The sequence below is a fragment of the Cheilinus undulatus genome, linkage group 11 (genome assembly GCF_018320785.1).
Source record: "Cheilinus undulatus linkage group 11, ASM1832078v1, whole genome shotgun sequence".
In the NCBI taxonomy this organism is placed as follows: domain Eukaryota; kingdom Metazoa; phylum Chordata; class Actinopteri; order Labriformes; family Labridae; genus Cheilinus; species Cheilinus undulatus.
In genome coordinates, this window is record NC_054875.1 from 12,283,651 (window position 1) to 12,309,072 (window position 25,422).

General features: G+C 39.1%; 1 protein-coding gene and 1 long non-coding RNA gene across 2 annotated transcripts in view; one reads left to right on the forward strand and one right to left on the reverse strand.

Annotated features, from left to right (window-relative positions):
- The window catches only part of lamb2l (laminin, beta 2-like), an 86,506-nt gene that overhangs the window by 23,239 nt on the left and 37,845 nt on the right, over positions 1 to 25,422 (reverse strand). Inside the window, exons 4-24 of the mRNA XM_041799720.1 lie at positions 22,611 to 22,746; positions 20,783 to 20,856; positions 19,817 to 20,005; positions 18,748 to 18,811; positions 18,214 to 18,416; positions 17,965 to 18,085; positions 17,280 to 17,468; positions 15,381 to 15,560; positions 15,101 to 15,213; positions 13,865 to 13,944; positions 13,489 to 13,645; positions 10,000 to 10,140; positions 6,076 to 6,237; positions 5,865 to 5,986; positions 3,432 to 3,552; positions 2,785 to 2,977; positions 2,550 to 2,693; positions 1,759 to 1,990; positions 1,515 to 1,678; positions 1,212 to 1,436; positions 857 to 1,071 (exon numbers count right to left, since the gene is read on the reverse strand). Coding sequence (XP_041655654.1) covers positions 857 to 1,071; positions 1,212 to 1,436; positions 1,515 to 1,678; positions 1,759 to 1,990; positions 2,550 to 2,693; positions 2,785 to 2,977; positions 3,432 to 3,552; positions 5,865 to 5,986; positions 6,076 to 6,237; positions 10,000 to 10,140; positions 13,489 to 13,645; positions 13,865 to 13,944; positions 15,101 to 15,213; positions 15,381 to 15,560; positions 17,280 to 17,468; positions 17,965 to 18,085; positions 18,214 to 18,416; positions 18,748 to 18,811; positions 19,817 to 20,005; positions 20,783 to 20,856; positions 22,611 to 22,746 — 3,225 coding nt within the window. The remainder of the gene's footprint in view (positions 1 to 856; positions 1,072 to 1,211; positions 1,437 to 1,514; positions 1,679 to 1,758; positions 1,991 to 2,549; positions 2,694 to 2,784; positions 2,978 to 3,431; positions 3,553 to 5,864; positions 5,987 to 6,075; positions 6,238 to 9,999; positions 10,141 to 13,488; positions 13,646 to 13,864; positions 13,945 to 15,100; positions 15,214 to 15,380; positions 15,561 to 17,279; positions 17,469 to 17,964; positions 18,086 to 18,213; positions 18,417 to 18,747; positions 18,812 to 19,816; positions 20,006 to 20,782; positions 20,857 to 22,610; positions 22,747 to 25,422) is intronic.
- LOC121517729 lies at positions 14,217 to 14,687 on the forward strand. Its single transcript, XR_005992572.1, has 2 exons — positions 14,217 to 14,279; positions 14,354 to 14,687. It is a non-coding gene; the product is annotated as an uncharacterized LOC121517729 (long non-coding RNA).

Consider the following 25,422-nt stretch of genomic DNA (forward strand, 5'->3'; position numbering starts at 1 on the left):
TATTATAACTGGTAAATGAACAAACACTAGTACTAGCACTAGTAGTACATGCATGTAGTAAAATACATGTAGTAAAAGAGCGACACAGCTGCACAAAAACTACATGTTGTGGACTTTGCTAAAAGAAATGAAATCCACCAAGCAAGAGAATTTTTTTCCCCCCTTTGCAGCTTACATACCAGGGAGTAGTGGTTTGTGGTAAACTGGTATCAGTACAATCAATGAATTTTTGCAACACCATCATCACTGGTTTTAACCCATTTTAACCCATTTTTGTATTGCACTTACAAGGCATGAGCTATGCCGCTGCTAGCAACAGACAACAGCTCAGTCTGAGTGCAGTCAGCAGTGTATTTAGCTCCAGCACAAAAGAGCAGTCAGATAAGCAAAACATCACCTGTTTGTGTCTGTGTGATAAATCTGAAGCGCAGTGAAAAGGGAAAAGGTGTGTTCTCTCCTCTCTAAGTTTGAGGTCTGTAATAACAGCAGAATGAAAGGAGAGTTCTCACTTTGCAGAGTCACTCTGTTGGCATGTCTAAAACGAAGTTAATTGATGAATTAGTAAATTAGTTAATAAAAGTCTGTCGTGTTTGTTTACTTGAGTGCCTTTATTGTGAACGAGTTTCAGTAGCAGCTTGAAACACCTCAGCATAAGAATGAAATTACATATGCAGTCACAGAGTAGCAAGCACATAGACTTATTAAAAAAATTTCTTTGTGTCAACCCAGTAGGCAATAATTACAGTGAAGACAAAACATCAAAGGAGCATCAGTATCACAGCTTAAACGGCATAGTAAATTGGGCTTTAAGTCAGATGGTAATATCAACAGGGTAATTAAGGCCGTGTTTCCTCACCATGTTGCAGTGAGTTCCCAGAGCATGTTGTGGGTCACAACTGCATGGCTCACAGCCTCTGTCCTGACCGTAGTTCCAGTGGTTGGGGGCACATTGGTCGCAGTTATGGCCAGCTACATTCTCTCTGCAGGGGCAGGCTCCAGTCTCTCTGTCACAGTAACACTGACCATCACTGCAAGCAGACCTTATGGTGCCAGCTGTCACACAGGTACAGCCTAAAGAGAGAAACATATTACTAATACAAAGGGAGGGGAAAATAAGGTTTTGCTTTGTTGTTCTAGGTTTCACAGCACTTACATACATATAGATTAATTTATAGCTATCAAATAACTTTATATCTGTCATCATTACTCACGCCTGCAGTCATGGGCCAAAGCGTTGCCGTAGTAACCTTGTTGACAGTGTGCACAGGATTGCCCATCTGTATGGTACAAGCACTTGAGGCATTGTCCTGTCCTGGGGTCACATGCCTCAGGGTCCTGTGTATCAATGTTACCGTTGCACTGGCAGGGAAGGCATTGACCACCAGGTTGCTCTGGGTTGCCATAATAACCAGGTGCACAGCGGTCACAGCGAGGCTCTAAAGAAGACGAGAGAGAATATGATCAATACATCAAAAAGAGACTGAGCTGTACGTGAGTGTAAAGTGATAGCTTACCTGCATAGCCTGGTTTGCAGGTGCAGATGATCTGGTTGGATGTGTGGTCAGCCTGACAGGAGTGCCCATTAAAGTGATCCGAGCCAGGGTAACTGGGGCAGGGACAGGGCCGACAGTGCTCCCCTAAGCCAAGCACTGGGTTTCCAAAGAAACCGTCTACACAGCTAGGACAAACAAGGATGACATTTACCATCAGTCATATAATCAGAGACACAGAGGTAGTCTGACGCAGAGCAGTCCTAACCGTTCACAGAGGTGTCCTGCTGTGTAGTCCCTGCAGTCTCGACACTCCCCGGTGCGGGGGTCACAGAGGTCAGCGTGGCCGTTACACTGACAGGGGCTGCAGCTGGGGAAGCCCCACTGGCCTGGTTGGCAGTCTGAGCATTGGCGCCCGGTAGCTCCCTGTCTGCACTGACACTGACCAGTGATGGAGTCACACTGGTGGCTCAAAGAACCCTCGGGGTGACAGTCACATGCTGGAGGGGAGAGGATTTAATGGATCATTATTTAAATCACAGTTTGAATGAGAAATTAAGTGTAGGTGTTCAAAGTGTTTTCAACTTGTTTTCAACATTTCAGGATAAACACAGAACTTGCTCTGCACTTGCTCCTCTCCACTTTTATGCCCACGCATGATTTGTTTATCTGCATAGATTTTCTCACTCCTGCCATCTCTTGCTTATGGGCTCGCAGGACTGGTAGTGTGGTACATTAACCTAATTCAATAAATATTCTAGTGATATTCTCATTTTAAGAGACATCACCTCAGTGTGTGAGTCAGTGATTAAGAAGACTGAGCTTCACTTAAATGTATCACTTTACATCAATTACATTGACAGGGAGATTATTTTGGAGGTCTCTGTCTTTTAGTTGTGGTAAAAGATTTTTATTTAATTTCAAATTCTTAAACTCAAACTCTTGTTTTTATTTTTCATTTAGTTTTAGTTACACCATCCTAAATTACATGAACAGTCTCTAAGGTGATGGGTAAAATCTCATTTTTTGACAGACTTTGTTGATCATCATCCAACTCACATGTACAGCCATTGACTCCAAAGCCATAGGTTCCAGGAGCACACTGGTCACAGCGTTGACCCATTACATTGGGTTTACAGTGACACTGACCTCCAACCTTATCACATTCACCACTGAGGGAGCCCTGAGGGTCGCACTGACAGGCTGGAAACAACACACAGATAGAAGAAATCATAAAGTTACATTTATCCATCTAAATATAATCCTATTTTTTGGCATTTTTGTGTCGACTTACGTAAAGCCCCGTCATGAATGATTGCAGAAATACTGCAGATGAGTTTAGCACACATCTCAGCCAGAGCAGGCATCGGTGTGATCATGAAAGAATCCAAACACATGTAGCGAATCATCTCCTCTCGTCGCCGCTCTGCCTCTGGATTATTTCCTTGGAAACCAGGAAGCTCGGTGTAATGAGGGATGAGAACCAGCTATAGGATGACAAAAACAGATTTGAAAAGGCCGTTTTATTTTTGGTTATTATTACAGATAACTGCCCTGCCTTAGCAACAGAATCAGTATGAATGACAATTAAAAATGAAACACTGCTTTGAAAACAATAAGTGAAAAAATAAACTAAAATATGAAATTATTTAAAGGTGTAACATAGATCATTATTCTTTTTTCCTACAAAAAGTGTAAAGCATAATTTTGGACAGATTTGATTCAGTTGCATGCATCTGCCACCAGGGGGAAGCCTCACAGTGTGTAAAAACATATAGCATCCACATGTGATCACCTTTTAGGTCAGAGATGCTCCAATGGAACCATACACAAAGCTGCCTACTTATTACAGAAACAATGATTTCAGTTTTAGGACTACTTAAACTCTTTAACAGACTTAAAAGCAAAAAATGAGGGAGGTTACAGAGAGTCTGAGCTCACCGAGTCAACAAGAATGAAGGCTGTGAGATGTCTGTGTGAGACTCCGTGGCGCTGGAACCTGATCGAAACTATGTAACGATTACTGGGCTCAAAGCAGAATGGCCTGGGCATCTGGATGTACCTGAAAAACATGATATTCATAAAAACATTTAAATAAATAAATGCATATAATAAAATTCAGAAAAAAAATTCAGACTCCTTTTTTAATCTTTTCTTTATTCATTAAGATTTATTTTTTGGTCTCTTTTCCAACAGGGCACTGGACAGAGTCTAAAACTTGGGAGAGAGATTGGGTATTGATATGCAGTTTAAGAGCCTCAGGTTTGACTTAAATCCTGCCCACTTTGAGGACAACAGTCTCTGTACAGGGTACGCAGACTGAACCACTAGTCCCTCATTCCCCCAAATAAAGCTATATACATAGGCAAATACCATATGCACTTATACAAAAAAAATAAATACAAAAGTTTAAAGAATACAATCCAAATCCAAATGGAAAAAGTGTTGCATAAGCACAAGAGGCAATGTATTTTGCCTGGACACAACACAGAGAGACATACATTTAATAATATCAGAGCCTTTAATTTGGGTTTTGTTTTTGCAGCTTACTTTATTTTAACCAGTGCTGCACAATTAATCTAGAAGCTAACACAATCGCAGTCGCTTTGTCATTGCATTATCGTGTAATAGGCTTCAGTTTTATATTAAGAAAATGTATTTGAAAGGTTTAAAAATGATGGCAGAAAAACCTTTAACTTTATAATAGTGCCACTATTGCACCTCAAAAAAGGACAAAATGTTTATTTTTTGGAAATATAAACTATAACTGTGGTAGCAGTACTACTTTTATTTTTCATTCTACTTAACATTTGTATGTTTTAAGATGAGATATACACACTTTAGACTCTCATTATTCTCTGCATTGTCCTTGATAAGCAACCAAGTAGACTCATGATATCATTTATGTACTATACCACAATGGCAGTGCTGTCCAGTACAATCACAATCCCACATTACTCCTAAATCGTGCAGCACTATTTCTAACCTTTTCTTTTTTAATTATCATCCATTTATCTTTTATCATTTATTCATTTAACCTTTATTTAACCAGATGAAAACCCATAGAGATTAAGCTCTCTTTCAGAAGAGTGACCTGGCCAAGAGGTTAGCAGCACACGCCATAAAAGATAATACAAAATAAAGGTAAAGATTATAGCAACAATTTAAAACAAATGATAATTCAGAAAGTGCAAACTCATTTAAAATGTTGGAGATGAGGTCACAGCAACAAGTCAAAAACACTGGCACTATTCTGTAGCTTCACATGTATCATTTAAGATTGAACAAAAGGCTATTCTATTATAAATAAACTTATTTCAGGTAGTTATATCTCCTACTTCCAAGGGGGATGTGTTGCTAGTGTCTGAAAAATTACTGTTCACCAGGGGCTCCCTCATACACTCTTAACTCGTGTTTGTCTTCCGCCCCTCTGTCTGTGTTTGGGGCTCACTTTGCTAATTGGTTTTGGCTGAAAACCCAACCACAGAAGAAAACGGGAGTCAAGCCACGGTCCGCTGAGACAGCCAGATCCGGGCAGGGTCTGACCTCTTAGTTCCAGATGAATTCAGTCTCTTAAAAGGCTTTTCATCAGGCTGAAACTAACCAGTCCTACTGAGTCAGTCTTTCCATGTTTTTAACTTGATGTTGCATGATCTATCCTAGTACACTTGAAAGAGATAATTTACACTTAATCTTATCTTAATGGGTTGTCTGTGTTATGTGTTTCTTTGATATAGTTTTATAAGAGCTTCTTCAAAATCTATTTTCTAATATGTGGCATACAAATTGTATGTAAGCATGGAAAAAGGCTTAAAAGATGTCACCAATTTGGTGACTTTCACCTTGAGATTAAAACTTGGCTTAATGTTTGAGTAGAACTTTTAATGTTAAAGTCTCTCAGTTATTGACATGGATGATACACCATTAACTCAATAATGAGCATGTAAAGATGTATAACTAAACTTAGGTCTGTTTAGGTTGGATATTTACCTCTCTCTGCTCTTATCCCCTCTTAACTTCACCAAATAATGCTGCTTTGTTCCTTCATATCACAGTACCTGAATCTTACAAAGGCTCTCTGGCATGTTTGCCATCCTATCAGTAAATCAACAGTGAAGAAAACACCCCAGGGTACAGTGACATAAGAATACAAACACAGGCCTCATACAAGCTGGGGCATGTTTAAGTGACAACAGCTCAACAATGCAATACTTCCTGAGCTATAAAACAACACAATCCAAATCAACACCTGGAATACTTAAGCAAATCCTTTAGGGACTAGAACAAGCATGCTAGATACAAATGCCCTCGCCCCCTTTATACAAATGAAAATAAACACAAAAACAAACTTGTAAATTTTAAGGTTGTTTGTACCTGTTTCTGTGTGGCAGAGTCACAGTGTAGAGCTGTTCTGTTGGGAGGAGGTTTCCACAGCGGAGGCTAGAAGGTAGCATTACTGATGTGATGCTAACTATAGCTTCCCAGTCCTCTGTGGACTACAGACACAAACAAAAGCTAAGGTCAAAAAGCATTCAGAAATTTAAGTGAAAAGATTTTTATTATCTTGGCGTTCACAGTCACTCACCTCAGGCTCATAGCGGATCATGATGTTGTACTCCATGGCGTAGGGGACATTGTCAATAGTAAACACCAGGCCAGCTCCATCCTTGACTCGTGCAAAACCAGGTCCTGTCCATGACACCATGTGGCTGGGAGAGTGTTCTCTGTAAACAGTCCTCACATCCGGCTGAGGAAGACAGAGTAAGAGTAATAATTAGGACACCTTATTTTCAATCACTGGCCTGGTTTCACCTTTCTACAGGATGACATGAATAGCCCAGTAAAACAGCTTTGATGGGAGGTCGCGCTGCTAAACATAATCTTAATCATGCTTATCTCCAGTATCTGATCTGGAATTGCTGCTGCAGAAGCTGATGGTGTGCTTGAGTCCCAGTCAGTTTTTCTTTTGGCTTGCTGGTAAAAGAAGTATCTGTTTACTATAGTTCCATAGATTCATTTGGCAGATTCTTTGTCCGAAGCAACATCAGTAAAAACAGAATTTAGTCTGATCTTTAAGGTGCATTGTGTAGAATTTGGAATTTTAGCGACATCTAGCATTCAGATTTTAGAATGAGCCGATCTGTTACCAAAACATCACATCACTAAGTGACGAGAGCCTGTGAAGACCAAAAAGGATCGTGAGCCGGACATCATTTACAGCAGTAATGAGGTGAGGGTTTATTCATTCATTTTTGTAACCATTACTTTTATAGATTATGGGTCTGTCTTATTCTCCACCTGCCTTCCAGGTAGCTTTCAGGACCGGCGGGCAGGTTTGTATTTAAAAATTGCGTTTCGCTCTTTCTGTCCCCAAAACATTGCCGTAGACAGCATGGCGGTTCATTATGTCAGCCCCCGTGAGGGCGACCCGCGGTAATGTAAATTTAAAAAGCTTTTTTCTAATTTTGTAAAAAGAAAACAAAAGTTTAAAGGGGATCATTGTGCACTTATTTCAACATACTTCACATAAATATATAAACATTATATCCCATTTACACTGTTTCTGTTCGGCGAAATGCAGCCAAATTCTACACACTGTACCTTTAAATAGACACAAGTGTTGACAGGCAGTGCATTGAGGTATTCACACACTGTTTAAAATAGATTTTTTTTTTTAAATGATCATCATCATCAGCTTCACCGTCATCATCATAATCATCATAAATATTCTAATCAGCATTAATACCATCCTCAAGATCATCATTATAATAATCATTAACATCATCAGTAGGATCAAGATCGTTAAATGTGCAGATGTTCATGAAAGAGCTGAATATTAAGTGCTTTCTTAGAGGTGGTAAGGGACTGTAAACCAAATGGAGTCTACTCATTTTAAAGCTGATAAAATTATGATGCTGATTAAATAACATTAAGCCTGCTGAGCTGCATATCCTTAGCTCAATACATGTAAATCCCTAAACAAGACATGCATTAGGGATGCACAATATTAGCTGTATGATATTAGTATTGGCGATATTAGCTTAAGAACAGAATCCTCGATAGCAGATGTGAACATTTCTGCCAATATTTACCACCAATATTTTGCCCACAAAAAATCTACCTATATCAGCTGCAAATACTGCCATACAAACAATTAATTTTGAAGAGTTTTAGGCTGAACCAACAGACCTACGTTAGCTGAAGTCTTTTCCTTTGTTCATCCTCATTCCTTACACTTTAAGGTGTGTTTTAAGGACAAATGTGTTACTTTGTTCATCCTCAGATTTAACATTGTGTGTTTTAAGGATTGGCGTTTTAGGTCTGAGCTACATTTAGATAGCGGTATCGATGAAAATAAATTTGTAAATATTGGGATTATCAGACATTGGCAAAAAGCCAACATTGTGTAACCCTAAAATGCATTATTTTAGGAGGCATGTCAGGTCTATTTTGACTAGGGTAGCCAAACTGACTAATACAGGGCAGGGATGAAGTATGTGTGTTCACAAAATACATGGACGAATAATATCTGTTCATCTTCATCTATCTGTCTCTGCTACTGATATACTTTAACTACTTACATATTAGTATTATGCAGATATTACAAAGATGTCCAAAGTTTTATGTGCAGTAAATGCAATTTAAATTTTGTACTTCTTTCAATACAATTTAATGCTTTTAAAAAAACTGATCACTGGGGCGTGCCGGTAGTTGAGTGGCTAAGGCGTGCGCCATGTACGCAGGCGACCTGGGTGCGAATCCGGCACGTGGCACCATCTCCTGCATGTCTCTCCCCGCTCTCTTCCCTGTTTCTGACTCTATCCACTGTCCTATCTAATAAAGGCCAAAAATAAATCTTTAAAAAAAAAAAGAAAAACGGATCACTTACTTTGCCAGCAGAACAAATGCTTTGTAAGTCTTTAAGTGCAGATGATGTCATTCCAACGTGATCACAGTCATGGCCTTAACAGTGATGCAGATCTTGCGGGTCTAAAACTTTCCTTTGACCTATTTTCAGTGCTCTGATTAAAAATACTGGACTCCAAATGTTCCTACATTCCTATGAATTCACAACTCGCCTTTCAGCTTAACTTGTTGAAAATGATGTAATTAACTTGACATCCTCTTGTTTAATTACTTTAAGTAGCTTCAAACTGCCAAGTAGTGCACACAGCACATGACCATAAATCTCTGAAACCCTTTTAGAAGTTTTTTGATATCTGAGACAAATCATGCTGTTTAATATAAAGACAGGAAGAAGAAAAACTGAATCAATTTTAGTTACTACTCTGCACTATTCTACACTATACTTCCTCTTTGGTCTAAGATACTGATTCTCAGTTAACTCAGTTTCTCTGGCCGTTAAATGGAACCTCCCCCTGGATAACCTTGGTCAGTGATGGGTTTATCCACCTTGGTGGTCCTTAGCCTGGGGTCTAATCCAAAGTGGTCCTAAGAAAACTCTGGGAAGGTTCAGTAATACGAAGAAATGTGTATCTGATTATTTTTCATGTTTATAGGACATCTTTCATCCCTTAAAGTCTTGAAGACTGCCCAGATAATTTTATAAAAAGTGAGTGCGGTATATTCTAAAAATTCAAGCCTCTTAGTGGTTTCTTCCAGCTGTGACTCTGAAGGAAGGTAAAGCCCTATCTCCCCTTGAGGGAGTCTGAAAGGGTTATTCACATGCTTATAACTTCTATAGTAATGTATTGTATATTGGTATTGATCAGTCCTCACTTAAGCATCTGCAAATGGTCCAATATGCAGCGACACGTCTTTTGACAAGGAGGAGACGGCGTGATCCTATCACGCCAGTTTTAGCTTCCCTCCACTGGCTTCCTGTCAGCTTCAGGATCCAGTTGAAGATTCTTTTACTGGTTTTCAAAACACTGCATGGGCTAGCCCCACAGTACTTGTCTGAGTTGTTGAGGCATCTTGCTCCAGTCTGAGCACTGCGATCACATAAGATGCTCTTAGAGGTTTCTGGGTGCAGGCTTAAAGCCTGAAGTGACAGAGCGTTTGTGGTAGCTGCTCCAAGACTGTGGAACAGTTTACCTAAAAACATTAAAACTGCTCAGTCTATTGAAAACTCCAATTCCTTGCTTTAAAAGACCTACTTGTTTCAACTGGCTGCAAGCTGAGCTTTGACATCTTGACATCTTCTATTATTGCTTGTTTTAGATTCTTTTGTGTCGTGTTTTATTGACTTCTTATTCATATTTAGCATCATTGTTGTCTTAAGCATCCATAAAATACGTTTATTTTCTTAAGTCTTCAATGTTCCCAGTTATACAACAGTTAGTTATCAAACCGACAATAACCTACTATGAGTAAAAAGACAACAAGTTTTGGTACTTCTATTCTATACTGTCAGTAAACATGGCTGAGGTGAGAGCCAAAACTAAAATATGCTGAATTTGTCTTAGGTGTTCATATGTGCTGAAATATGTTTTCTGTAGGTCTGTTCAAACATGAATAAAGTCATCATTCACAGGGATGATCTTACTGTTTGTTGAAGTTGGCGTATGCGTCTTAGAGCTGCACGGTGCTGCTGTGAGTTTGTGATGCGGCGGTGACGCCGGTGTCTCCTCAGCTGGTTGTTGAGGTGCTCCACACAGTCAGTCTCTGCCTGAGGACGGACTTTGCCCTGAGAGAAAAAAGGAAAAGGATCAACTTCACATAGAATTGGACAGTTTTGCTAAGTGAGAGGAGAACTAACATGCTCAGCCCCATGATGATAAAAAAAAATCTGAATTCTTACTGTGCTGATAGAGGATACATGTCAAGTCATAGCAAAGCCAGATATCAAGCAAACATATCTGAAGTGTTGTAAATGTGCGTGGCAGTTAGAGGGCTAAAAAGATCATTTCTTGTACTTTAGATAAAAATCAGGGATGAGAACATAGATGATGCCTGTCTGGATTGGCACATGGATAAGGTTTATCTCATGTACAAGAAGCACACAAGGCCTTGAGATTCATGATGCTCCTCTGGTTCAAATGAGCCCAATTTTCTTTGTTCATAACTATTTTTGCTAAAAGTTTGCCAACTTAAGCAAGTTTACAATCTTTCTATGTAAAATAGAGCACAATCCAGATTGATGGTGACCTTTGCTAATAGTAAATCTCAATCTTTACTTGGGCTTATCCTACTCATTGAAGACTCATTGTTAGGTTGACATTATTTTCATTACTAAAACAAAAAACTCCATCAGCACCAGACTACAACAACCAAAGCAAACATGTAGTCATATTCTTTGGTATCAAGTGCCAAGAAAAGACCCAAACCATTTTCTGACAAGAGGGTTGACGATGAGAATGTTACACACCTTCAGTTCATGGCAAGGTTAGCACTGATTGACACAGTTGGGTGCTTTGTTAGCAAAGTTTTGTGAGCTTTCCTTCCCTTTACATCCAAGGGACAACTTTTACAACAACACTTGATCAAACCTGCAGGGGGTTCATTTTGTACAGCTTTCTCATTTGAAAAATGAAAATGACAAGACAGAGTAGAGAGAGCCATGCTGTGCTCAAATTGCAGAGCGTGACTGTGAGAAACAAAGAATGTGAAGCTGAGAGTGTGTTTTTCTCTGTGTACTACGCGACAGTAATTAGTTGTGACAGGTTGGTATCTGTGCTACTGTCTGCTGTTTTCATGGGTCACTTCAGCTGTGGAGTCCGACTTCTGCACAGTACTGCAGCTTTTACAGCATCCTGCAAATATTCTTCTGCTTTCTTTTCTTCAGCATGTTTCATCAGCTAAAGTCATGTTCATCTGCTAAAAAAACACCTTTGCTTGTCAAAGACATATCTCCTCTTTCGCGGGTGTTTTGCACTGGTGTCTTTTTTCTCATAACATCCTGGAGTCAAGCATTCCTTTTTCCACCACATTTCTGCAGAAGAAATGCTGTAAGAGCGGACTGTCTCAACTTGCCTAAAGGGCTGGATGGGGAAATGGAGGGGGCTGAGGGTCTGAGGGTCTTGAAAAAAGGGGGACTGAGGTGGGTGGGTACAGGGTGGGGGCACACAGAGATGGTAAAGAATATGAGCTAGAGCAGGTAAGTAGTGATGGAGGGATTATTGAAGATGATGTAGGGTAGGATGAGAGTGATAATTGAGAGAGATGAGTCACAGCTGCTGCCCCCCTGTTGTAACAGGTTTAACAGTGAGGCTTCAAAGCAAAAGGGAACTAAAGATAGACTGCACTGATGAGTTCAGATAAATTTGCCTCCACTTGTTTAGTATGAAACATTTTGGCAATTAAAGTGCACTTTGTCATTGCCAACTGTTCTGCAATGCTTAATGACATCATTCAACACAAGCTCCTTTGTTTCTTTTAAAAAGGGGAGAATGGGGTAAGATAAGTCAGCGGGTAAGTTGACCCACTGGCTTAAAACCTATGAACAGTAACCTCTACACAACTATGCATAGGTTTTGTCATGTGACCATAAAATCAGGAAGTGTCTGTCATTTCTATCTTACTGTTTTTACCCAAAAATGCATTTTGCTTGTGAAAATACATTGTTTTACATGTTGGGAATAATGACTTTAAAAACAAAGTAAATCTATCCAGGTCTTAGAAAATAAATAATACATGTTGGTGGTTTACTAAAATATAAAACCATGAGAATCACTTTGTTTAAAAAAAGGCTAAATTGCTAAGCTAGGCATTATTCTCCAAAATGGTAGCTATGGACAAAAGTGAACAAACGGCTATGGGGTAAGTTGAGCCAACATCATTAGGCATTAAAGTTCAAAGTTATAAAGGGAGAAATTTATGAACCAGATTTGAAATTATTCACCTATGAACATCTTTAATGTCAATATGCTTAACAAATAAATCATATTTATTGCTACACTTACAGAGATGTCTTCACCTATTAGTAAATTAGGGTATTTTTGCCTTTAATAAAAAATCATGTTTTCATTGTTCTTCTGTCTCATTTTTCCCAACCTTGAGGATAGCATAAGTAAAAATCTGCTAGTTTTACCCCACTCTCCCCTACCTGTATACACTCTCCTGTTTACTAAATACAATGGTGGAGCACAGTGACCTTTAGCTTAGCTTGAAATAAAAAGAGAGCAGAAGAGAGATGCATGCTGGATGACAAAAGAGGGATTAAAACATGTTATGCTTCACTAGAGACTGGCTGCAGTATAGGTTATAAAGCCAGCCCCCTCCATGCTAACAGACTGGACATGGGTCAAATTTGGGGTGAACTGATGCATCAGTTTAATATTCACATCAGCCAAAATCAGCCCTGTTGATAATCAGCTGCCATAGGCAAAACATACAGTATGAACAGATGTGGGCAGCCAGTGTTTATTGGTTGTGTCATAACAATTTATTAATGAACTCTAGATCATCTTACAAACTGCAGAATTAAATTATTTTTTTCAAAGATTTATTCTCAGGATTTTCATTCTTTAACTGATAGAGAAGGTCAGTGAATAGAGTTGGAAAGAGAGAGTGGGGAATGACTTGGAAAAAGAGCCCCACGATTTGAACCAAGGTTGCCCGTGTACATGGGGCACAACCGAACTGCTAGGCCATCTATGCCACATATTAAGTGAGATTTTACTGGGCAGAGGAAGTTGGACAAACTGTCATCTGTTTTTTTTGTCAAACGTGAGAGAAAGTTTTGACACAGTGGGAGCATTACACCAAAATGTAGGATGCAGCCACATAGGAAGCAGCATAGTATAACTTTTATCTCCAAGTCCAGACACCAAGCAGAATAAGGTGAAACAGAATTAGTTCACTCTAAAAAGGGAACTGGTCTTCATTTAAAGGCTGGATGGTTTTGATTTCCTTCACATCTAATTTAATAAGCTTTAAAAATTATGTTAAAGTAATTTACCTGCTACTCTAGTGCTTTATGATCTCAACCTCACACAAATACTGCCACTAAAGCACTAAGAGTCTGTTATTAGTCTGAAAAAAGTGGCTTTAGTTTGAAAAGGGTAACTTTATTCAGTCATGCTAGCATACTCACTGGCAGTGCAGGGTCACTAGGGGAGTGTCCAGTGGCATCTTCTGCCTCGTATTTGTAGTAATCCAGAGGAGCACAGAAATACCCAGGCTGCACCTCTGAACACTGTCGTCCAATCAAATGCCTCCTGCAGTCACACTGGCCATTCTCCATCATGCATCTGAAGAAACAGACAGAAACAAGCATTAGTAGCAATATTTAACACACCTTTACCTTTTCTACTGTCTGTCTTGCTCGTAGTTGTCTTCACTCCAAAACAGATTGTTTCCCAGCTGTCTGGATAAACAATTTTTCTAAAGAAAAACTTTAAATTTAATTATTTATTCTCCAAGGCTTATGTTGGAATAAAAAAAATGAGTAACATTTAAAACATCCTTACCTGTTGTTGAAAGCTCCGCCAAAGTCACAGTCACATGGTCTACAGCCAGCAAGGTCGTTACTAAGCCCCCAGTATTCAGGCTAGAAAGAAAAAAAAATAGCAAACCAGTTTTAACATGTTTTTTTTGCTTCTGTTACTTTGTTGTCCTTGATGTGGTGTTTTACTTTCTACTTGTGACATTTATTGTGATTACTTCCAGTTTCTGGTTTCCTGAATCTGTTGTGCTGGCTGCTAACTTCACTTCTCCCTGAGGCCTTCCTCCTCCCCCCTTGGTGCTGAGGAGAAGATCCACACCTGCAGCGAGTTGTTAATCAACACTCCCTACTTTAGACCTGCTGCAGCTCTCCTCAGCGCCTGAGTTTTGTCTACACTCTCCTGTGGTAAACTCCAGCTCCAGGCTCACACACTCTCACAAGTATTTTTTGAGAATATTTCCAGTGCTCTATTTATTGTGGATTGTTACTAACGTGTCTCCTCCTTCCCTTCCAGTGCCTCACTCACCGCCTCACAGCAGCCCAGCTTCAGCACTCTCCCTCGTTGCCCTCACTCTCCCTGGACCTGTGGATTCCCCTTTACCCCAGCACCTTTACCTGCACAATAAACCTGTTAAAACCGCTCCTTCATTTCCGTATACTGGGTTCAAACCACCACTTTACATAACACTTGATATACTATACAATATGTCTTATTGTTAAACCCTCCCTGATGAAAGAAAATCTTGAAAACAAAACTAAGCCCTAACTTGAAATTGAGACAATGTCAAACAGATCAGATTAATTGTTGGCTGAAATAAAATCTTCGAGTTGCTGAAAAGGTTATAAAATGATCACAGATCCAGTGCTGTGCAGAACTTTTAGTTCAACCTCAGCTGTGCTCTAGATGTCCTTGCATACTACCAGGGGCATGGGAAAATTAAGTTGAAAAAGTATCAAAGTCCACAACTTTAGGGTGGAGTAAGGGAAAAGAAAACAGATCTTCAGGGTGTTACCCATGATGTTGACTTTTTCTACTGCTGTAGGGGCCCAGGTAACCCCTACATGTACATATCCATGAAAAATGATGACGAACATAACAAAAACCCAATCAGCAGAGCAACATCTAAATGATAGAATAACCTTACCATTTTATTTTCCTCTTAAAAAATACTTACTTTAGTGACAGTACCCTATATTAAAAATCAGGCTTTTTTAATCCAAACAAACATTTAGCTTCTGAAGAACAACATTTGTTTCTTACCAAACACTGGTTACAGTAACGACCAGTGACATATCTTTTGCACGAGCAGTCCCCACTGATCTGATCACATGGAGCTCCCATCATGATGATGCCTCGAGGGTCACAGTTGCAGGCTTATGGAGACACAAAACACACCGAGAATTAAACAGTGACTGGTGTTCTATTTACAGATCTTAAATAAAGATTATATATCTTGTTTCTTCCAAACATGAGACATCAGCTTTTATCCCAGTTCAACCAGTGAGTCTTTTATATGACAGACAAACAAACACAAACATACGCTGACAACCCAGTGGGTCGTTCTGGCTCAGTCCATAATATCCCTCCTTGCAGTCATCGCAGCGTGTGCCTTTGACGTTTGCTTTGCAGCGGCACTGTCCTGAGATCATGCCCATGTCCAGGTCGGTGTGACTGTCACACACTCCTCCCTCCAACGATCCGACCGGATCACAATCACAGGCTGAAAGGACAGATGGAGAAAATGAGCAGGAGGAGAATGAGAGGCAAAAACAGAAGGGCAACAGTAGGCATAATAGCGAAAAGAGAAGAGTGACCTAAACATCTCTTGAGAGTTTTATATTGAGTGTTAATGCGTTAATTGACAGTTTTGTCATAAACTATAAAAAAACCCATGTAATGGATACCACTTCTTAATCTCCCTGAACAATGATAGTTGTTCAACTTAGTGTGAATACAGAAATGTATAAGGTTTAGGTTTATTTTTAGTTAACTTTAACCACTTGTGACCTTAAAAATTAAACACTGTGAAACACTGTGGCAAAGATTCAAGTTTCAAGGATTTCAGGCATTATCTTAACCTGCCTGTTATTATACTGCAATTTCTTGTTAAAAAACATCTCATCACACTTATTTCAAGCCACACTGGCCAAACAAATCAGGATAAAATTCATATATCAAGATGTAAAACACAAGATATATACCTTGAAATGCTTGTGATTCATTATCTATACCACTTATCTCATGCAAGGCCACAAGGTAGCTGCACATGATCTCACAGACAACAACAAGGCATCTATGGACAATTTAGAGTTATCAATTAACTTAGTAAACATTGTTTGGACTGTGGAAGAAAGATGGGAGTACCTGAAACAAGAGTCCATACATGCCTAGGGAAAACATGCAAAGTCCACACTTTCAAACCAGGAACCTTCTGACTGTGAGGCAACAGTGCTCATCACTGTACCATCATGCAGCACTGGATCGTTACTACTTAGTAAAAAAAGTTGCCAATGGAGTGAGCAAAATTTGTTACTTGATCGTCAAGAAATAAAATGGACTTAAGAGTAAGACTGCACAACTCATTTCAAAACACTAAGTAAAATTTGCTCACCCCATTGGTAGATATTTTCTTATGACAAGCAATTTATGCCTCATTCTTGTGTTTAATTTCTTTTTTAAGATGATTTTAGGGCTTTTTTGCAGTACTTGAGAGATAGGGCAGTGGATAGAGCCGGAAACAGAGATAAGAGAGAGGGGAATGACATGTGGTGAAAAAGCCGCAGGCCAGACTTGAACCTGGGCCGACCTGACCACTAGGCCACCTGCGCTCCAGTGTTTGATATCTTCAAATACAATTTTATCTCAACTTGAATATGAGTTAAAATAAGTGTATTAGGATATGACTGACAAGGAATTAGACAAATATACTTGCTTCGATTGGAGTTTCACAGTGAAGGAAAGTTCTGTATCAAAGATATGAAACAAGAACATCCTTTATTATTAGTTCACATAAAAAGAAAATCAGGGGAAATTCTAATTATCTTTACCCACCAGTCTACATGCTTTCAATTAGTGGTTTTCATTTTTTTGTCCAAAGCACACTGAAAATCAGGCCAAACTCTCAAGGAATACCACATCCATATCCAGACAAAATCACCTCTTCAAAACATGTTAGAGCATCTTAAGTTGTTGTATGATTGTAGTAAGGGTGTATGGTCTTACAAATTTCCACAGCACACCTATACTTGCTTCTAGACAAGAGAGGACGAGTGTGCCTTTCCACAACAATTGAGAGCCACTGTTTTTAAATGTTGGGGAAAAAAAAAAGATTTTTACACCTACAACTGAACAGAATTTAGATACCATTTATTGCACCTCTGCATTGGACAATCTTACATCAAGGCTGCAAACATTTTGTTTAAAACATAAAATAACTCACCAACACAAACCCGTGGGTCCCTGACATCTCTCAGAGGGTCTTGATAGTAGAAAGGTTTGCACATCTCACAGTTGCGTCCCATTGTGTTGTGCAAACAGTCAACGCATACTCCTCCGCTGGTGTTACCCGTGGCCAAATACACGGCCATGTCAAAATGACACTGGTTTGAGTGGCCGTTACAGTTACACTCTGTGGAAATGAGAGAAGAATTAAATCAAAACAATTCATTCATTTGCACACATAAACACATCTTTGACTATAAAGGATGACAGTTTAACTTTCTAACAGCTGAAAAATTATCTGAAATATAATTTGCAGCTCACTTAAAAAATACTACATTTTAATCTGCAGAGAAGAATCAATTCAACTTTATTTATAAAGCACATTTACAACACCCTGGGTTGACCAAAGTTATTTAAAGAGTAAAAGGTAAAACAGTTTAAATGACATTAAACAGCATAACAGAATATCCAAAGTAAGAACAGACCCTGTTGCATAAAAAATATCAATGTTTAAACATTTTCAAGATATCAAAGCAACTCTATACATAGTAACAGGAAGCAGTAAAAAACTAACCAGTGATTGACATTTATCTGCATTTGTAAATTCATACTAATGTTATACAATGTCGTGATACACTGGCTCCATGTAAGAATCTATGGTATGCAAGTGTGTGCATTCCCACCTCTGCAGGTGTGTGGGTTTTCTGCCTCTGCTGGTCTCCATGGCAGGTCATTGTGGAAATCTTTGCAGCGTTCACAGTTCAGACCTTCGGTGTTATGTTTGCACACACAGCGACCATGGATCTGGACAAACACAATACAAGAAGGTGTCAATCACTGAAGTTCCTTTTTTTAATTTTAATTTCAGTAGCAGAGCCACTGGGTTGATGACAACTGACGACAGGGAAAAAGAAGGTACTCCTGCAGCTCACCATGCCACTCTCCCGGGCGTCAACCCCTGGCACCGGTGCGCACTCTGAGGCGTGTCCATAACAGAAGCAGCTCCCTCGGACCACCAGCTCATATATAGCATAGTAGTATTTCTGCAGGACGTCAAAGCGTCGGTCCAGGAGGTCATCCCCCAAAGTGTTCAACTTGGTGAAGTTGATGCGCAGGTTGGTTATACGCAGCAGCTCTGTTGGAACAATGAACAGCTCAATTTTTAAATAATCTGCAATTACAATCCTGAAGCTTCAAATATGCCGTAATATAGCCTTTTGTCTTTGAAAGCACAGTTGTACATACTTCTATAAAGCAGGTTACAAGTTATAAAAACTTGAAAGGAGGAAAGGAAACCTCTGATAAATTCATTTTTCCTCATACACAAAAACAGAGTTTAATGAAAGGTAAGGGAATCAAAAATATAGATATATTTATATACATACATAAGTTTTATCTGAAGTATGCTTTTATGCTACTGTGACAGCGCAGTAGGTTTATAGTCAGCACAAAGAGCTTTCACTGACCTTGAATGTCAAAGCTGTAAGGGTCCTTTACATGAATTGCTGGATCCAAAACTTTATAAATGACCTTGAATACAGAAAAAAAGAGAATACAGAGTAGCGACATCACATTTTGCACTGATACATGTCATCCAGATAGCATAAGAAGCACACAGTTTAAAATGAACTGACTTACACAGGCAGCTATAAGCTGTAAAAAAAGATTTTAAAACAATTATTCATATTTTCAGGAGGTCAAGTCTTCTGTTTAATGCTGTTTTTCAACCCAAGATATTGAGTGTATTTATACTCCAAAATAAGCTTTCTCTATATGAGATTTTTTGTCATTTCAAGAGTCCACACTGCTGGACTGAAACTCTCATTTTAAGAGCTAAGAGATATCCAAAGGAGATGATGCAGCATGTTTCTGCTTATCCAGAGCCAGATGCCATGAGCAGCAGATAGGCCAGGTATTCCAAATTTTCCTGTAGTCATAACCACTTTCTAGCTTCTGTGATAAGGCTGTTTGCAGTGTGTAGTAGTCTTAAATCAGAAGTGTACAAAACTACAGTTGGCTATTTTTGATAGCCCTCAGCACATTCTGACCATATGAATTATGGGGGCCATAAAAACTGTAGCTTGTGCTTGACTTTATTGTAGTTCTGAGTTTTGACACTTGGCAGTGCTGCTGTTCAGTAAACAAACATTTCAACAAAATAAAACTGATATCTTTTTTTAAAGGACCATATGGAGATGGTTGGCATATTCAAAACCATGCAATTTGTTCTTCTTTTTATCTGAATGTGAAGGTGACCCATCAGTGTTTTTCTCTGCTTAACAAAGCGCTGTTCTAGACCAGGGGCAGATCCAGTTGTAGCCATGGCCAACCAGGTCCCCCCTGAAATCACATTGGCCACCTCAAACTCCTAAGCAATCTTTAGCTATTTAATCTTAACAAGCAATAATGGAAACTGTGATGTATGCTATTTATTAAAACATGAAGTGGATTGGTTTTACAGTAAAATGTGAGGTACAGTATATCAAAGTAGAATTTTTACTCTTTACTCTGTAACTGCTTTAATAATATCCTCACCTCTCCATTGGTAGAGGGTTCGATGTCAGAGTAGCGCTCCTCACAGATAACGTCATTGTTGTGTCTCAGGCCATTAGCTGGGATTCCTGGGAAGCTTCTAGTACAGTTTGAGGCAAAGTAACGATAGGGGCGCCATGTGCGGCCAAAATCAGCTGAACGCTCGATGATCATAGCTGCAGGTCGGAAAGTCTGAGAAGGAGAATTCAGTCATTTTAAGTTGCTCTGCTAAGAAGTGGCAAATTTGTTTCTTTTTTTCAATTTTGATCTTTTTGCTCTATGGTGGAGTGTAGGAAGGATTCCACACTATGTATGACGTTGTTCAGTTATGATCTAATCAGGCTATCACAGTGGATCTGAATAACTGTGCATGTAAAGGTACTGAGACAAGAATTGTTAAAAATGACACTAATAAGGCAGACAAAAAGTAGACAAGAGAGGCTGAAGTCAGAGGGCATGGGAACGATAGATGAACATGGAGACCAAGGCCAAGAACAAGTGCATGGATAAATATGTTAGAAACAAAGAAGAAAGAATGAGCAGCTGAGATTGGTGAGTACGCAGTGAAGAGGGGTCTTAAAACAGCAAAGAAGAAGGCTGACAGAATGAGAGTTAAAAGAGTGTGCATTTGAGAGCAGTGGGGGAGTGTTTAGAAGGGGAGCTGGCAGAGTGTTTAGCATCCCTGTATTGGACTCACATTAAAAACCGACAGGCTTCCAGTACATCCACTTCTTATACAGTCTTTGATTTGAACCATTTGTTTATTTTGCTGTCAGTTTTACTACTATCAGTGTACATTTGGATTAAATCTGTTTAAATGCAGCCATCAGACATCCTGAGTTTACACAACAAACACACACTTGCACAAATATGCAACCTGACATGTTCAAGCATACACAGTATAGAAACCTTCTCAAACAGGAAATCCACAAACAAAAACAAACACATGAGCCCCGGCAGCGTGCATACCTTGAACTTCATGATGAGATGTGTGAAGTGGAATTCGGCCTCTAGGTTCAGTCTGATGCTGACATTCTCCTGTCCTGTGGAGGAAATAACCGTCATTCAACAACATGACAGCACAGTCTCCTCTCCTAGATTCCTTATGTTTTGGCTCTGGGGTCTCTTTTGCATTTTTGTTTGTACTTAAAATATATAGCAGGACTTTAGACCTATTTTAGTACTTAAATTTACTGTAGGCTGTATTATGAAGGTTCTGTTTTTTTCATTCCCCTTTTTAATCTAACTATAATCCCATTTTGGGCTACATGATACAGAACAACAATCAGATATCGGTATGTTTCAGTTCAATGGTGACACAGGATGAATATCCGAATCTATTTTCTCAAAAAACATAACAAATGATGCTCTCAGTACAAGTAAATATCTGACTAAAGTGATAGCTGTCTGATATCATGGCAAAAAAAAACAAAACAAAACAAAACAAAAAAAAAACAGAACTACTAGACACACAAAAGTGGGTATTTTTTTAATTTGGATTGCCAAAAATTGCAGACAAACACCTACATGCTGTTTGAATGTACAAAAACATTTGCAGCATTTTCAGTTATTGAGGTTTTCAAAATTTTTTACATTACTATGCGCTTCAAAAAATAAAACCTTGATTACCTAAATCACCATGGTAAAAGTACAAAAACTTCATTATCTTAAAGAAGTAGTGAAAACGTCAACATTTTATTTTCAGCTGAACACTGAGGTATCTGACTGAACTATGATAAAACACATCAATGATGGTGTTATTTCCGACATTTGCATCTTACTGATAAAAATCTGCATTTTTTTCTGAGAAGACGATGCTTATGTGATGTAGAAACCTACTATCTGTAGGTTACTACGTCACAAACTCTATATAGCTAAAAGGTAGAATGTCACCGCCTCTCACTGCTTTGGCTCCAAGAGCTCTTTAGTTACGCTGGTGCTGGAGCAAACGGCCCTAAAAGGTAGAGCTCAGGACCACCACAGTCCGTCACCACTCCACAGCCTGCTTCATGGGACTCTGCAGGGGAAAATTCCTCCACCTCTAAAGATTGCTCTGAGGCAGCAGTGCTGCGGGACTCTGTGTCACTTTCTGGCAAGGAGAATCACTGTCACTTCCTCTTCATCTGGAAAACCTCATCCTAAAAAAAAAAAAAAAAAAAAAAAAACATCCTTTTCCCCTCCCTACTCTCAGCACCAAACTGCTCACTTTCTGTGCATTTTTTTTTAAATCTTGAAGTGGACGGAGTTAGCTCTGAGCTAGGGGTTCACTTACACTCTAAGTAATATTTTTAACCAAAAAGAGTCAGTACTGGCAAAGTTGCACAATTATGTTGGCAACGTTGTGTAATAATGGATTGAACCGGGGGAGGAGTGAGGAAACCAATGTCACCCACTTTTTGTGTTGTCTATTCCTAAGAGTGCTGTGGCTGTTTGCATTCTTGTTGCTGTTTGCACCTATCTCATCTGTTAATTTGATCGTGTTTTTCTCTTTCTCAAAATTGTTTGGATATGCATTCATCTGAGACCTCCCTTGGCCCCTCCCCCTCACCTGGCACCTTTTTTTCCTCAGGTCAACAACATAAACTGTATCAAAATAAACAATATGGTTATAGTTTTTTCCTTTAAAAACATAGGTTTTTCAATCTATGTTATCACTATTTTTCTAGACATTTTGTAATTTTTGTTATTTTTAAACCTGCACATATTTAGTGAAATACAGAGATAGTGATAGCGATAATAGCAGAGACCCTGTTTTTGTGAAGTGTTTCTAAAGTAAAAACACAACACACACACATACCATTCACAGACTGCCACCAGGTGTTTTCTCCGTTCCTGTCCATGAGGTAGATAACGTTCTGGATGCGGTGGCTGTTTCTGTGACGATAAAAGTCGTAGTCATGCTGGGAGTTACACTCGAAACACTTGTCAGACTCCTATCCACAAAAAAAAAAAAAAAGAGACAGAAACTTTACTGTTTCAAGTTGTCATTTTTCATTATTTATGATGAAGAGAAACTATAGAACTTGAGATATCGTAATAAGAGAGCCAAAACTTTTTCAGCAGTTTTTAAAATGAGCCATTCTTAGATTTGTTTCGCTGTACCATGAATTAATCAATAAGACATTGCTTTATTCAGTCTGTGTTCAGTACTTGTTTTACAGGGTCAGTCAGGCCTCTTATGGAGCTGTTTCCTCAGATTAGTGCTTTAATTTTTTCAAACTGAAATGATGTGGGGAATGTGCCTCCATGTGCCAACATCAGTGTGAACAGAACAAAAGCCAGAGGGGAACAGACATGGGAGTTTGTTTGGACACAAATAGAGGTCTAAAACTATGATCTGCAAATAACTTGCTTTTCACAAATACTGTATGTGTTTTCTATTTGTGTTGTCCCATTAAACAACAATACAGAGCAAATATACACATCAAAACCTTGTTTAAAAGTCATATTAAAATGTCAACATTTTTTCTTATCATGATAATTCCAGCTCAACAATTCCATGAATAATGACAGAATCATAGCTATGGATGCATTTGCATGAGTGAGATGGGTTTTATAGTTTTGACAGATTTGTGGATCACTTCCACTCAGTATATTCAGAGTAACTACATAACATCATTTTAAGAGCCTAAAGAAAAATCAATTTACCACAGATAAAGAGTACCGTGGTTGACTACAGTCGTTCAAAGTGGAATAAAATAAATATGCAACAAAATAAACAAACAAAACTGCAAAACCACTCACCAAGCCAAGAGGATAGGCAGGGTACAAAAGTTTCCCTGCATCTACACACTGAAAAATATTTGGTGCTTACCAAGATTTATTAACTAAGATTAAGAAGTGTTAGTGAAAAAGTGCAGTGAAAAAGTATTTGTCCCCTTTCTGATTCCTGAGTTCTTTGGATATTTATCACACTTAAATGTTTCAGGTCATCAAACCAATTTTTATCTAACTTCTAAAGGGGGGAAAAAATCCAAACCTATCTGGCCCTATATGAAAAAGTAATTGCCCCTGAACCTAATAACTGGTTGTGCCACCTTTGGCAGTAATAACTAAAATCAAGCGTTTGTGGTAACTGGTGATCAGTCTGTCTTGTCGCTGTGGAGGAATTTTGGTCCACTCTTCTTCTCAGAATTGTTTGAACTCAGCCATATTGGAGGGTTTTCCAGCATAAACTAAGGTCACACCACAGCATCTCAACTGGAATTAAGTCCATATTTTGATTTGGCCACTCCAAAACCTTAATTTTGCTCTTGTTTCAGCCATTCAGGGGTGGACTTGCTGGTTATGGTTGTTGTCCTATTGCATAACCCAAGAGCGCTTGAGCTTGAGGGAACGAATTGATGGTTGGATGTTCGCCTTCAGAATTTTCTGGTAGACAGCAGAATTCACTGTTCCATTAATCACAGCAAGTGATCCAGGTCCTGAAGCAGCAAAGCAGCCCCAGACCATCACACTGCCACCACCATGTTTGACTGTTGGCATGATGTTCTTTTTGTCAAATGCTGTGTTATTTTTACGCTTTTAGATGTATCAGGCCACACACCTTCCAAAAAGTTTAACTCTTGTCTCATCAGTCCACAGAATATTTCTCCAAAAGTCATGAGGATCATCAAGGTGTTTCTTGGCAAATGTGAGGCAAGCGTTTGTGTTCTGATCCAAAACATTTAAAAGTGAAAAATATGTAAAAACATCAGGAATCAGAGAGGGGGCAAATACTTTTTCATGGCACTGTATGTCAGCTGACGTCTTCTGTGTTGATCTTCATTCCCTAAACTTTACAGTTTGTTTTAAGAAGTGAAGATTTAGGTCCAAACTACTGGTATCGATATCTGCAGGCTTAAACAAATTCTTTAATATTGGCATGTTAGATATCGACAAAATTTGAAAATCCTGTATCTAGATCTAGATAAACGCATTTTTGGACGGACAAGAAGCCCAATCTGTAGGTCCAAAAGTATGCTTCTGTCAATAAATCAATTTCCCCTAAATGCTTTTATCCTTCAACAAAGACAGCAATCCAATTATGGTCTTATCAAGCTAAAACCGTACATTGAGATTAACTGAGCATGTAAACTGAGTAAAGCACAGATAAAAAGCTGACACTGATGCGGAAGGAGAGAAGAAGAGAAGGGAGAGGCTGAAGTCAGAGGGCATGGGAATGATACATGAATGTGGGGACTAAGCCCAACAGCAAGTGCTTGAATGAATGAATGTGATGTTAGAAAAATGTTGAAAAGGGTGGTTGGAGAAAGAAATGTGCAGGTGGGAGAAGTGGGTATGTAATGAAGAGGTAACAGCAAAGGTGCCAGACAAAGAAGAGGGCTGATGTAGAGTAAAGTAAGGGTAAAAAGGGGGTACATTTGAGAGTAGGGGGCCATTAAAAGGGGAGCATGGAGAGAGGGGCTGAACAGTCAGATGAGGGTGAGTTGGCACAAATGAACAGTAGATTCCAGGGCAGCGTTTCTTAATTAGGTTGTTGTCAAGGGTGATTAAGCTGCTAACAACAACATGGCTGTTAGCGAGATTGAAAAGGGATGTTTAAAGCGTGAAGGTGTGTGGGTGTCTATGGGTAAAGGACCACAAGAAGACACGTAAACACATCCATT